General features: G+C 35.6%; 1 protein-coding gene across 1 annotated transcript; it reads left to right on the plus strand.

Moving 5' to 3' along the window:
* Positions 1 to 546: 546 nt before the first annotated feature.
* On the plus strand, positions 547 to 1712 carry LOC115956877 (protein FAR1-RELATED SEQUENCE 5-like). The gene is made up of 2 exons (XM_031075150.1): positions 547 to 568; positions 1072 to 1712. Exons 1-2 carry the CDS (start codon positions 547 to 549, stop codon positions 1710 to 1712), a joined length of 663 nt encoding a protein of 220 aa, XP_030931010.1.
* Positions 1713 to 14071: the final 12359 nt, after the last annotated feature.

Raw genomic sequence — 14071 nt, forward strand, 5'->3', positions numbered from 1 at the left:
AAAAAAAAAAAAAAATCTATCTTAAATTTTTTCACTCAAGGGGCAACACATGCCTTGCACATGCAACCCTTACTAGTATTTACAAAAAAATGAAAGTACCTCCTACCTCCTAAAGCTAAGGAGATATTTAATACATACACTTAAAAACTGAAAACATGTATTTGAAAATAGGGAAATTATTGTGTAGTCCCGGACTACAAGGTTAGTACTCCCAGCAAATAAAAGCACGCCAGCACATAACAAATTGCTTACCTCAGCGGGACTGCCAGCACATCATAAAAATTGATGCTCTCCTAACGTCAGTTAGACGCCGTAAGTGAACCCACATTGAAAATTTTCAGCAAGACTCATAAAGCACGGTTAAAAGGTTTGGGCCCACGTCAATTAAATAAGTGATAATAGTAATATAGGCTATAGGGTTCTCAACTTAAAAGCCATAAAGAATATTTGACAACAAACCCAATTCTCTGGCAGTAGACAAGCGGCGGACAAAAGAACAAACAAGTTTTTTTTTTTTGGCTTCAAGTAAAAAGCATGGTTGAAATAATGGACTTGGAAAGTGATAAAGGTAAATTTTTTTTTTGTATTATTTTGATTTAATTTATGTTTTGAAAGAATGTTTAATTATTTTTGGTGATATATTTTCTCTCAAATAAAATTATATAAAAATGTATTGCTGTATTTTTTTTTTTTTTTTGCTCTTTCCAATATTTTTTGTTAATTTTTATTATTATAATATATATTTTTTTCAATGAGTATCTATGATCGACCCAAAAAAATTTAAGAATAAAATTTTGTTGTTACTGTTGTTGTTATCATAGTCAATCTCAAAAAAATAATTAAATAAATAAATATTAAAAATTTTGGTATTAAAACTTTGTTGTTATATTGTTGTGCCTAAACATAAGAGTTTTGTGATCAAGTGTACCATAGGTGTTTAAGAAGACATACAAAATTGTAAACATGGTGCATATCGATAAAAAAAAATTATAAACATGATATAATTATTGTATTATAATTTCCTTAGTATTTTGTTTCTAATATTTATATTTGTCATAAAAATTGTTGTAGTTATTTGCAAACCAAGTGATATTGAAGAAATTGAAGGGGATTGCATGTTTGTAGCAAGGCTAGAAAATAGTGATGAAAATTTGTTGAATAAGGTGGTCCATAATGCAGATGAAGCATATGCTTTATATAATGATTATGCATTGCGAATGGGTTTTAGTATTCGAAAAGGAAAGCCTAGATATTGTAATGGGACGAAGAACATAAAGCAACGTGAATTTCTATGTTCTAAGGAGGGTTTTAAACTAGATGAAGATTTTTGTAAAGAGAAATATTCGAAGAGACTAGAGACTATAACTGGTTGTAAAGCATTTGTTCGTTTCACAGTTGAAAATGGTGTTTGGATGGTTAGTGCATTTAATCCAGAGCATAATCATGAACTTGCACTACAATTAGAGAGGCATTTGTTAAGATCTGGTCGTCGTATTTCAAAACCTAAGGCAGATGTAATTGATACCATGGTGAATGCAGATATAAGTACAAAGAATGCTTATTCATATCTAACAAAAGAAGTTAGAGGGAGTGAAAATGTGGGCTTTACCGAAAGAGATTGTCATAATCATGTGAATGTGCAAAAGATGACAATGATTAGTGTTGGAGATGCTCAAAGCTTATTGAATCATTTTAAGTCTAAGCATGCATAAGATCTCATGTTCTTTTACACAGTTCAAGTAGATCAAGAAAATCGAATGACAAATTTTTTCTGGAGAGATGGGAGATCAAGAGTTGATTATGATTGTTTTGGAGATGTAGTGGTATTTGACATTACATACCGTACCAACAAATATAATGTGATTTGTGCTCCATTTGTAGGTGTTAATCACCATTGGCAAAATGTGATGTTTGGATGTGCATTTCTTTTGGATGAGACCACTGATTCATTTAAATGGTTGTTTAAGTCATTCTTAGACTCAATGGGGAATCGATTGCCTATAACAATTTTCACTGACCAGGATCAAGCTATGTCAAATGCCATTGAGGAAGTGTTTCCAAATACACATCATCGGCTATGTTTATGGCATATTTCAAAAAATGCTCCTTCCCGCTTAGGAGACTTAAACTCTAACTCAGAGTTCATATACTTGTTCAACAAGTGCCAAAAATATTGTGATTCAGAATTGGAATTTCAACAAACATGGGATCAAATGACACAAAAATTTGATATTGAGAATCATCATTGGCTTAATATGATGTACAAAATTCGACATAAGTGGAGCATTGCATTCACTAAGGATTTTTTACAGCTGAATTTAAATCTTCCTCGAGGAGTGAGAGCACGAACCATGTTTTGAATGGTATAGCAAATAAATCAATTAGCCTCACTAAGTTTGTAATTGAATATCAAAATGTATTGGCAAGTATGCGTTCCTCGGAGTTGGATGAAGATTTTTGATGCAAGCAAGGTGCCTCACAGAAAGCAGTTAAGAAGAGTGGCATTTTGGGTCATGTAGCTCAAGTTAACACTTGTAAGATATTCAATTTATTTGAAAATCAATTTCTTAATAGTCTTGCAATGGTTTGGGATCAAGTTGATTGTTAAGATAAAATTGATGTTTTTGAGGTCAAAGAAGAAAATAGTGAAAGAGTACGCATTGTCCGGTTTGATCATCTCAATAGCAATATTTCTTGTTCTTGTAAGAAATTTAAGTCATTGGGGATTCTTTGTTGTCATGCATTGCTGGTTTTTAGCATAAAAAATTTAACTAGAATTCCAAGTCAATACATTTTGAAACGTTGGACAAAAGAGGCTAAGAAGGGGATGATGACTTACGAACAAGACAACCATTCACTTAGTAATGATAAAGAGGCAAAGATAGTATGGCGTAATAGCATGATGCGAATAGCTAATACAATCATATCTAAAAGTCAAGGGGGGGATAGCCTTAAGAGAATTTTCTAAAAATTACTGTTGGAACTTGATGAAAAAATTGAAAGGGAGTTATCAAGGATCAAGTTTGGTGTAGATGCAAATGTGGAAGAGAATGAAGTCATATAATGTGACACCACTGATGAAATGCCTTACTTGCCAAATGAGGTGTCAGTGTTAAATCCCCCATATGTGAGATCAAAAGGTGAAAATTCAAAAACGTGTATAAACACCTTTGAACGTTTAGATCCCCAAATTACAACTTAACCAATTCAAACTTTATGACAAACAACTAGTGTGCGGAAAATGAACATAAGTTATAAACAGAATTGGAAATCAATTTAAGCCAATTATAAATCACATCCACAGCAGAAAATAAAAGGCAAAGATAAAGGGAAGAGAGATGCAAACACAAGGACAACACATGATGTGTTATCGAAGAGGAAACCGAAGCCCTCGGCGTAAAACCTCTCCGCCGCCCTCCAAGCGGTCAATAATCCACTAGAAAATGTAGTTGGGATACATGAACAGCAATAGACCCTCCAAGCCTAATCTACCCGATGTACCTAAGCCCTCCAAGCTTCTTGCTTCAACGAGATTGCGCCGAACCTTTTTCTTTTCTAGCTTACCGGATTCCGCTACTAGACCATAGCATCCGCCATCCTTGACATCTTCCAATGCTTCCCAAAACTCCAAAAACACTCAACACTCTAAATGGGTGTGGATAGTGTTTGGATAGAAATCTTCTCTCAATAGGTATGACAATGAGAGAGGGAATGCGAAGAGACTACAAAGATTTCTCTCTAAGAATGAGTAGCTCTCTCTAATTGGGTGGGTGTTTTGAAGAAACCTCTCTTAGGGTTTTTCTTTCTGAATGGCCATACATATTTTGTGGGAATGAGGGGTATTTATACTGGTGTGAGAATGGAATGCAAAGAGTCAATTATTCCAAAACAAGGCTGGCTGGCAACTTGACCTCGCGACTTGACTGAGTCGCGAGATAGCTGAATGGCCAGTCTGGATTTTTGTCCTGTAGTGCTCCAGCTGGCATGACTATTCAGCTCCCCTGCATGCTCTGCACGTGTGCAACTTTTGGTGGTTTGCAAGCCGCGAGCCTCCCGTGAGTCCTAACCGCGAGTCTCTGCTTCACTGCATTATCTTGAGCATTTCTTCACACTCTCTCACACACTACCCTTACATGATTTCCACCTAAATACAGGGTTTCTAAGTGCTGTATTACAAGCAAATTTGTCACGGAATAAAGCCAACACATGGTTGATTAAATTCAACCTTATAATCTCCCCCTTTGGCTATTCCGTGACAAAACACCCTAAAACAGACTCTAGACTTAAACGTGAGTTTGGGAACAATGGCAAAACTCACTCACACCTAAATCTAGAAGCTGTGAAGCTCTTGAATCATATGAACATGAATCTCCTGAAACACAACAATACAACATGATCATTGTATGCAGAAAAGCATGAAATGCATATGAAGCAGGCATGATGTGATCAAGCAAAGATGGAGTTAAGAAACAAACCATGGCTTGATCAAACAAGCAATCACTACAAGGTTGTTACCACAATGCTTATTCACACTTGGAATGAACACTTGAACATACAAGCTAACAAGAACAATGCAAGTTACTCGTATGCCCAACACTCAACCAATGCATAATACACTAAGTATATGCATCTAGGAACAATCCTACAAGGGCATAAGAGTGACAGTACTTAACAAGAAAATGTATGACATTTAGTTAACAGTATTGATTTGACAAAGTATAAAAGGCTGCATAAAGCATGGTACAGACCATAAAGCCTACAGAAAATGATATCAAACCCTAAAAACTTACAAAAGCAACATGGGTACAAAGCACATTATATTGAATAAAAACTTAAACAATATAAACTAAAAGTGCTTAAAGTTTCTCCCCTTCAAAATGATGAGAAGCTGTGATGCACTAGGAACATATATACTTGTAACCTGAAACACTTGCACAAAGCACATTAGACCCGCAAGGTAAAGCAAGTAATAAAAGGACAAGTATAATGTAACAAATAAATTGAGATCAAGTAAACATGATGTGAAACATGTGAGCAACTTGATCATACACCAAAATAGTCATATAGAAATGACTACAATGATCACATAGCAAAGCAAATGATCATCTGAACATGCATTCAAAGAAGCACAATAGCATAGGGATATATGCATGTCCAAAGTACAAACATGATGCAATGAGAACAACAAAGCATAACTCAAAGCACCATAAAGCCAACAAGAAAACAAACAGAACAAAGTTTTCTAGTTAACACAATGTCTTCTCCCCCTTGGTATATGCATCTCCACTATGGAAAATCTCTCCCCCTACAAATGTGCACAAGAAATAGAATTTCTCCCCCTAAGGATGTGCATAAGAGTCATAACAAGAGTCATATAGAAATGACAAAACACTCCGGTATACTCTCTAGAGTATACTCTCCCCCTTTTTGTCAGGAATAGACAAAGGGTCAAGGAGAAAAGAGAGCAAGAGATGAATGAACGAACAATGATAATGATGCATAAGGGGTGCAAGATGAATGAGAAAGTGAAGCTCAAACCTAAGACAAAGTAACATGCTACAAAGCATAAGTTAAACATGACATGCTAGGATGAAGAAATAAGGTAAAGACCAATGCATGACAAGGGTAGTAAAGGTGTGTGCAAAAGGTGGCTAAGTGCAATGCATGACCAATGCATGAAAAATGCACATGTGGGGCAAAGTGTGCAAAATACATAACCAACGAACCAAACATGTTCCTAATGAGGAAACATGAGAAACCCCAAAGTTTGATACTCATCGAAATCCAAACAAGCGAGAAAATGTCTAAAAGGCATTTTATCAAACACCTAGCATGCACACTATGAACAAAAATGTGAAACAATGCATGAACATCATGAAATCCACCCTTAATACATGTTCTATCTGCCACAAGGGGCCAACATCCAATGCAAATCAATAAAAGAAACCAAACCCATGAAGAAATTTGACAAAAATTAAGTTTTCTCAACCCCTATGATAAAAATCCCAACAAAGAGCACAAAACTCTCCAAAACATAATTTAAGGATCAAAATTAATGAAAAGAATTTATAATTACCTTAGAAATGTTAATGTAATGAAAAACCATTCAAATTGGTTGGGTTTTGATGTAAAAATATTGAAAGAGGGGTTTTAGAGAGGATGGGAGAGGTTTAAAACAAGTTTCCCACAAAAAGCCCTTTAAAAAGTTGTTTCTGGACATTTCGCGACTGGGCGAGTCGCGAGGTTCAGTCGTGAAAATTTTCGCGAGTCACGAGTGAGTCGCGAGAAAGCCGTGAGTGAGTCGCCAAAAGCTTCTGAATTAACTCACGACTGGGGTTTCGCAACTGGCGAGTCGCCAGCTGAGCTGCGAAAAACTCTGACACCTGTTTTTCAATACAGAACATGTTTAAACAATGAAAAACAAAGTAAACACTAAACATGAACACAAAGAGTGATAAAAATCACTTCCAAAAACATATAAAATGATCAAAAATCTTTTTGGATTGAACCATATATGATTGAGTACACACACATCACATTTAGGCAAGTACAATCTAACAAATGAATAAGACATTTATTGAACATTAGGCATGTGTGTTGTGTGTGTGTATCAAATGTGGAATAGTCCTTAGTCTAGAGTGAAGTTTCAATGATCAATTCAATCAAGTCATACACAACTAGTACTAAGTCAAGTGGTCTATCTCAATTATAGAAATGAACATATATGACCTCCCACAAAACTTGATAACATATCTTGGAGCTTTACATTTGACTCCACTTTCAAACATAACATTTGATCATTTTGATCTTTTGAGACAATCACCTCTCATTGTGAGAGTGATATTTGATATTTCACTTTAAAGAACTAGCCTTTGGCTTTTTGAATAAACATTCACTTTAATATAAGGTCGCTTATCCTTTTTCCTAGTCGAATACTAGAATGTGCGACAGACTTTTGCAGCTCAAAATCTCTTTTCATTTGGAGATTTACATTTGGTGAGCTCTTCTTAGCAAAAACAAAAATAAAGAGTGGGAAGAGATATAAGCACAAGTCTACGCATGTATCAAAACCAACATGACTATTGACTAATCATTCATGACAAGTTTGAAAATCGATTTACAACAATCACACAAAGATGTCAAGATTTTTCCCACAAAGATATAAGTGCAAAAATAACAAGCTAAGCTCGTAAATGCACAAAGCCATTTGTACAAAGGTACAAGGCCAAACTCACATGTGATATGTGCTCAAACATATACGATCAAACCTTTTGAATTTTTCACTTTTTATGTGGTTTTGGATTTTTTACTCACACAAAACTGAAATATAAAAGAAAGATAAAAAACAAAACAATGCAAAAAAAATGCAAGATGCACAAAATGCATGAAGATATGACATTTAATGCATGAAGGGTCCTACAAAGATCGAAAGAATTAGATCAAGGACCAAAAAGAGCACAAGCTCAACCATATGAACCCTTCCTCATCCAAACGGAACGATTGTTTGGAATGAGTGTCTCAAGAGAAGCGAGACGAGGGTTGGAAGAATGAGAACCGGAGATGCACATAGTGAAGGAGTTAAGAGCATTAAACATTTTCTTTAACAACATGCTATTTCACTCAAAACCGGTTTACTCTTTTTAGCACAACTTCCAAAAAGCTCAAGTTTTTCTTTTCTTTTGATTCTTTTAAAAGCATGAAACTTAGAGCATTGAGATCTTAGATGACCAAAGGCACCACAATGGTGACAAACAATGTGTTTAGGTCCACTAGGCTTTTTGGGAAAGGATCTAGCAACATGGTTTTGTTCCCTCTTTAACTTATGATATTGAGGTCTTATATGACCAATCACACCACAATGGTGGCAAGTTGGAAAAAATTTAGATCCATCCAAAGTCTTAGGTTGAGACCTAAATAGAGGCTTTGTCTTAACAGTCTTTCTCTCCACATTTTGATTTCTTTTGTGTGGAGGAATGTACACCAATTTGTCCTTAGAGGTAGAATAGACATTAGGCACAAGATTGGGTACCACAACATGATTGCAACACATATTATCATTGTAAGGTTGAATTTATTCAACCATCTAATTGGCTTTATTTCGTGTCAAATTTGCTTGTAATTCTGCAATTAGTAACCCTGTATTTAGGTGGGTTTGATGTAAGGGTAGTGAGTGAGATAGAGTGAAGATTGCTCAAGAGTGTGCAAGAAAACAGAGACTCGCGGTTGGGCCTCGCGGGTGACTCACGGCTGCAAGCCGCCAGACGCAGCACATGTGCCAAGCATGCTGAAAGGTGAACAGTCATGCAAGCTGGAGCACTACAGGACAAAACAGGACAACTGGCCATACAGTTATCTCGCGATTGGATCTCGCAACTTAGTCAAGCCGCGAGGTCAAGCCGCGAGCCACCCCTGTTTTGTAAAACCTGACGTTTCACATTCCTTTTCCACTCCAGTATAAATACCCCTTTTACCCACGATTGTAAGAGAGCTTCCAGAGAGAATTTTGAGAGAGAAACCCTAAAGAAAAACAAGATTGATTCACCCACAATCTATACATTAGAGTCTCTTCAAATTCCTCAACTTTCTTCCTCTCCATTGTCAAATCCTTGAGAGGCATTATATCAAACCTGATTCTCACCATTATCATTACTGTGAGAGAGCTGTTTGGATTTCTGGGAAGCAGTTAGGAAGGAACCAATCTTCATTGGTTGATGCTACGGTCTAGTAGCGGAATCCGAGAAGCTAGAAAAGAAAAAGGTTCGGCGCAACCTCATTGGAGCAAGAAGCTTGGAGGGCTTAGGTGCACTGGGTAGATTAGGCTTGGAGGGTCTATTGCTGTCCATGTATCCCAACTGTATTTTCTAGTGGATTGTTTACCGCTTGGAGGGCGGCGGAGAGGTTTTACGCCGAGGGCTTCGATTTCCTCTTCGATAACACATCGCGTGTTGTCTTTGTGTTTGCATCTTCCTTCCTCTCTATCTTTGCCTTTTTATTATCTGCTGTGGATTGTGTTTTGTTTTGGTTTAGATAGTTTTTAACCAATTCCATATTATAGCTTATGTTAAGTTTCCGCACACTAGTTATTTGACATATTGCTTGAATTGGTTAAGTTGTAATTTGGGGGTCTAAACGTTCAAAGGTGTTTATACACGTTTTTGAACTTTCAATCATCCATTTTATCAATGGGTTCAACAATCAAACACTTGGCATGCATCTTAAGAGATTCATTATCACATTTTAACTTATCAACAAGTTTGTTAGACAAAACAAGTTTAGCATCCAAGTCCATATTCAAACATTCAAACTCTTTTAGCTTTTCAAGAGAATCTTTAGCAAGTTTTTTATATTTCTCAATCAATTTGTTGGATTCATTGAGCTTAGCAATCAAATCATCATTTTCACAAAATAACTTGCTTTATTCTTTTGAAACTTCTTAGCATTTTTCTTCAAGAGTTTGTCAGCAACACCCATAGATTCAAATAACATGTCATCACACTTATGAGGATTAATATTCATAGAAGCATTTTCACAAACACGTGGCATGTTACATTCATCACCAACCAAATCATACAAAGAGGCATACAAAGCACAATCCATGGCAAATGAACACAAGGGGTCAAGGATCACACTTAGGTAATTAAACCACAACAAGTGTACCCGCTCTGATACCAAATGAAAATTCAAAAACGTGTATAAACACTTTTGAACGTTTAGACCCCCAAATTACAACTTAACCAATTCAAGCTTTATGACAAACAACTAGTGTGCGGAAAATGAACAAAAGCTATAAACAAAATTGGAAATCAATCTAAGCCAATTATAAATCACATCCACAACAGAAAATAAAAGGCAAAGATAAAGGGAAGAGAGATGCAAACACAAGGACAACAAACGATGTGTTATCGAAGAGGAAACCGAAGCCCTCGGCGTAAAACCTCTCCGCCGCCCTCCAAGCGGTCAATAATCCACTAGAAAATGTAGTTTGGATACATGAACAGTAATAGACCCTCCAAGCCTAATCTACCTGATGTACCTAAGCCCTCTAAGCTTCTTGCTCCAACGAGGTTGTGCCGAACCTTTTTCTTTTCTAGCTTACCGGATTCCGCTACTAGACCATAGCATCCGCCATCCTTGGCATCTTCCAATGCTTCCCAAAGCTCCAAAAACACTCAACACTCTAAATGGGTGTGGATAGTGTTTGGATAGAAATCTCCTCTCAATAGGTATGACAATGAGAAAGGGAATGAGAAGAGACTACAAAGATTTCTCTCTAAGAATGAGTAGCTCCCTCTAATTGGGTGGGTGTTTTGAAGAAATCTCTCTTAGGATTTTTCTTTCTGAATGGCCACACATATTTTGTGGGAATGAGGGGTATTTATACTGGTGTAAGAATGGAATGCAAAGACTCAATTATTCCAAAACAGGGCTGGCTGGCAACTTGACCTCGCGACTTGACTGAGTCGCGAGATAGCTGAATGGCCAGTCTGGATTTTTGTCCTGTAGTGCTCCAGCTGGCATGACTGTTCAGCTCCCCTGCATGCTCTGCACGTGTGCAACTTTTGGCAGCTTGAAAGCCGCGAGCCTCCCGCGAGTCCTAGCCGCGAGTCTTTGCTTCACTGCACTATCTTGAGCATTTCTTCACACTTTCTCACACACTACTCTTACATGATTCCCACCTAAATACAGGGTTTCTAAGTGCTGTATTACAAGCAAATTTGTCACGGAATAAAGCCAACACATAGCTGATTAAATTCAACCTTACAAAAGGTTTAAGAAATACTAGACTTAAAGGGCACTTTGAGAAGCGCAAGGCAAACACATCTAAAGATGCATCTTCTTCAAGTGAGTAACTTTTTGTTAAAAACTAAATATACAATTTAACATTTTTGTCATCACTAAATATTTTTTGTATATTAAATTCTGATTTTATGTGTGATTTTTTATGTACAATTTCATAGGAAAAAGAAAACAACAAGCAGTTGAAAAACATTCAAATGTCTCATTAGGTGGCACATACAATACACCAGTCTGTCAACCACCTAATCCCTACTCTTATACAGACTTTACAAGTGCTAACTTATATGGTCAATCTTACTCGCCTTAGATAATGCATTCTCAGGTACTAAGTATATTTTAACATTAATATATATATATATATATATATATATTAAAATATATATATATATATATATATATAATGTATGGTCATAATCTGATTGCTATACTTGATACCTAATTACGAGCTATTTTCTATTTAGGACATGAGCTATGTAAATGTACCATTTACATCTATGTTGCAAGGTACCGATGTTGTAGCCCAACTTAGTCAAGTAAATTAACTCAATTCATTCATTCGATACTATGTGAAACTATATGTACAAGGCTTTGTTTTGATATAATGCGTTCTTACATTTTATTCCTTATAGAATTCATCTACTTCCCAAATGAGCTCATTGATTTATAATTCGAAGCAACCAGATTACACATATAGCCAAGAGGTAAACTTGGAAATTCTTGTGGCATACTTGTTTTATCAATAGTGTCATTTATTTCTTGTTCTCAAGGATTACTTACTTTATACATTTTATTTATTTATTTTTCTTTAAATACCACATAGAAAAGTTACAAAAGTAAGACATGGGCAATGGCCACAGTGAACTAAGTAAAAGAGTTCATAAGGTATTTTTTATTATAGTTGAACACAAGCAAAACCTATTATTACAGTTGTTCTCTACTTTGAACCCAGAATTGCAATGGTGCCAGTAAAAAACTTGGAAGGTGTTTGCATTTTGGAAGATGCTTGGAGTAGTGGAAGTCTCGGCTTGCTAAAGATGAGGATGAGCAATAGGCTAAGGATGAGGATCAGCAAGTTGAACATGAAGGAGTTGTCATTATTGGCTTTGAATGAGATGGATTCATTATTAGAGATAGAAATTATTAATAGCTTATTTCCTAGACTTTCTGCAGTGTAGAAGATAGGATTGGGTTGTTTGCTAGGTGTATGAGTTTAATTTTATTCAACCTCTTCCTTATAGCAAGAAGATTGTCCACCTGTTTCTTAGTTTTTTCCTTATAGCAAGAAGTAATCAAATGACTGTTGCATTACATTAATTTTTAATAATTGAATACTCTAATAATCAATGTGCTTCTCTCTTTGTCTTGTTTTTCTTAAGGGTAACAATGCTTGTTTCCTCTCTTATCTAAGATAGTTTTTTTTTTTTTCCCATGCAACTACCATCATTGATTCTTAGTCCTCTCAAGGATTGATTCTTGTGTATTCTTGTGTATTTTACCCCTCACAGTAGGGATAGTGTAGAAATCTAGATGTAGAATGCTCCATATTTCCTTTTACAACATATACTTGATTACATTTGTCAATCAATACTAGATTATATTTGTCAATCAATAACTTCTATTGTATTCATTCCAAAAAACAAAACAAAAAAAATTACACCTTTGCAAAGTTGAACAATTTTGATGTTTTCATTACAATCAAAATTTGATCTAAAAGAAAAGGAGACAAGAAAGGAATTTGATCCGAAAATGAACAAAATTTATTTAAATGTACACTTTGATTATAGGGCCATAGTAACAAAAGTCTTATTGAAACACACTTTGACTACAAGGCTCTAATAGTATGATAGTTTCACATTTGATGTATCTCTTGCTTCTTAACTATACATTCCATCCAAAATCTGCAATTTTTTGTTTGTAAGCTCCAATGGCTCTTAGCTTGATTACAACAACAGACAAAAAATTCAGTACTTTGAGCTCTTATGGCTCATGTTATACAACATGCCTCACCATTTCTTGGTATGATATCTCTTTGTTATGCAAGTTTTTTTGGTATCATAGCTCTAAAATCCATTGAAGCTCTAAAATCCATTGAAGCTTCTAGCTGCTACAAAATCAAATGCCAGGCAACATAAGAGAGGTTAACTAAATGGCCCTCACATCCAAGTGGCAATAATTGTGGATGGGCGAAAAGACCACATCCATAAATATATAAAGAACACTTTGAAATACAATAATAACAAGCCACCAATCATATATTTACCACCTCTTTAACATCAAAATAAGCCTAAAAGAAAAACACAAAATCAATCTAAGTACAATGTGTTGTCCTCACCACGCATCTTTCCACTCGAACTATGTTGCAAGATGTTGCACCATCTGATGGAGAAACAACAAGCATGATCATAGCACTAATCTTGATCAGTGCACATAAAATGCACCTTAGATCTAGAAACTAAAATAACTTACAAATCAAAGTTACATGTTTATGACTCAAGAGATTACATGATAACAATAACATGTCCAAGAATGAGCCTTGATGATTAAACTAAGCTTTTCTCATGGAAATAAACAAGTTTTATGAAAGGTCTATACCCAAATTCTATAAAATGAAAAACAAAAAAAATTCATTGGAGCATTTTATCAAACAACTGGAGTACAAAAAGAATGAGCCCAAGTTGTGAAAACTAGCAAATACTTCACTCAAAGAAACTAAAAATTTTACAATCCAACCTATGTATGTGTTTATTGGTCTGTCTTAGAAAATTGGACAAGGTCTGTACAACAAGGGTGTGGGTAATGAGATCTATCTAAATTGTGGTATCAAGTGACCAAGAGCTAGCTCATTGTGCCTAAGAAACAACTCACATTACATGTACAAGTACATATCAAAACAAAACAGTAACTGCAAGACCCAATAGGGAAAAAATTGCAAATCCAAATCACATTAGAACCTAAACCCCAAACAGTATATTCAATCACAAAGATATGCAATTCAAATCATTAATAATGATTTTCTTGTAATGTATATATGAAATTTCTACAAATTTAAAAAAAAAAAAAAAATTGCACTCACCAATGGGGCCTGTAGCTATGGATTAGATGAAGGAAAAACGCATAGAGAAAGAGTCTAGAGAGGTCTCGAGTTGGACCACAGGGCAAGATGTTGTTGAGACTCAGGACTCGGAAAAGAAGCCGGACCACACTTGGGCAGCATCGGTATGAAACAGAACATTGAATTCCTTGCAAATTTGGCCGACTTCCTCCCTCAATTGAA

The sequence above is a fragment of the Quercus lobata genome, chromosome 8 (assembly GCF_001633185.2).
Source record: "Quercus lobata isolate SW786 chromosome 8, ValleyOak3.0 Primary Assembly, whole genome shotgun sequence".
Classification (NCBI taxonomy): domain Eukaryota; kingdom Viridiplantae; phylum Streptophyta; class Magnoliopsida; order Fagales; family Fagaceae; genus Quercus; species Quercus lobata.

Bases quoted from the DNA above. Each gene is read 5' to 3' on its own strand.
- LOC115956877 (XM_031075150.1), top strand. From the start codon at position 547: ATGGACTTGGAAAGTGATAAAG. The intron at 569-1,071 runs GTAAATTTTTTT...AAATTGTTGTAG, and splicing joins GGACTTGGAAAGTGATAAAG to TTATTTGCAAACCAAGTGAT.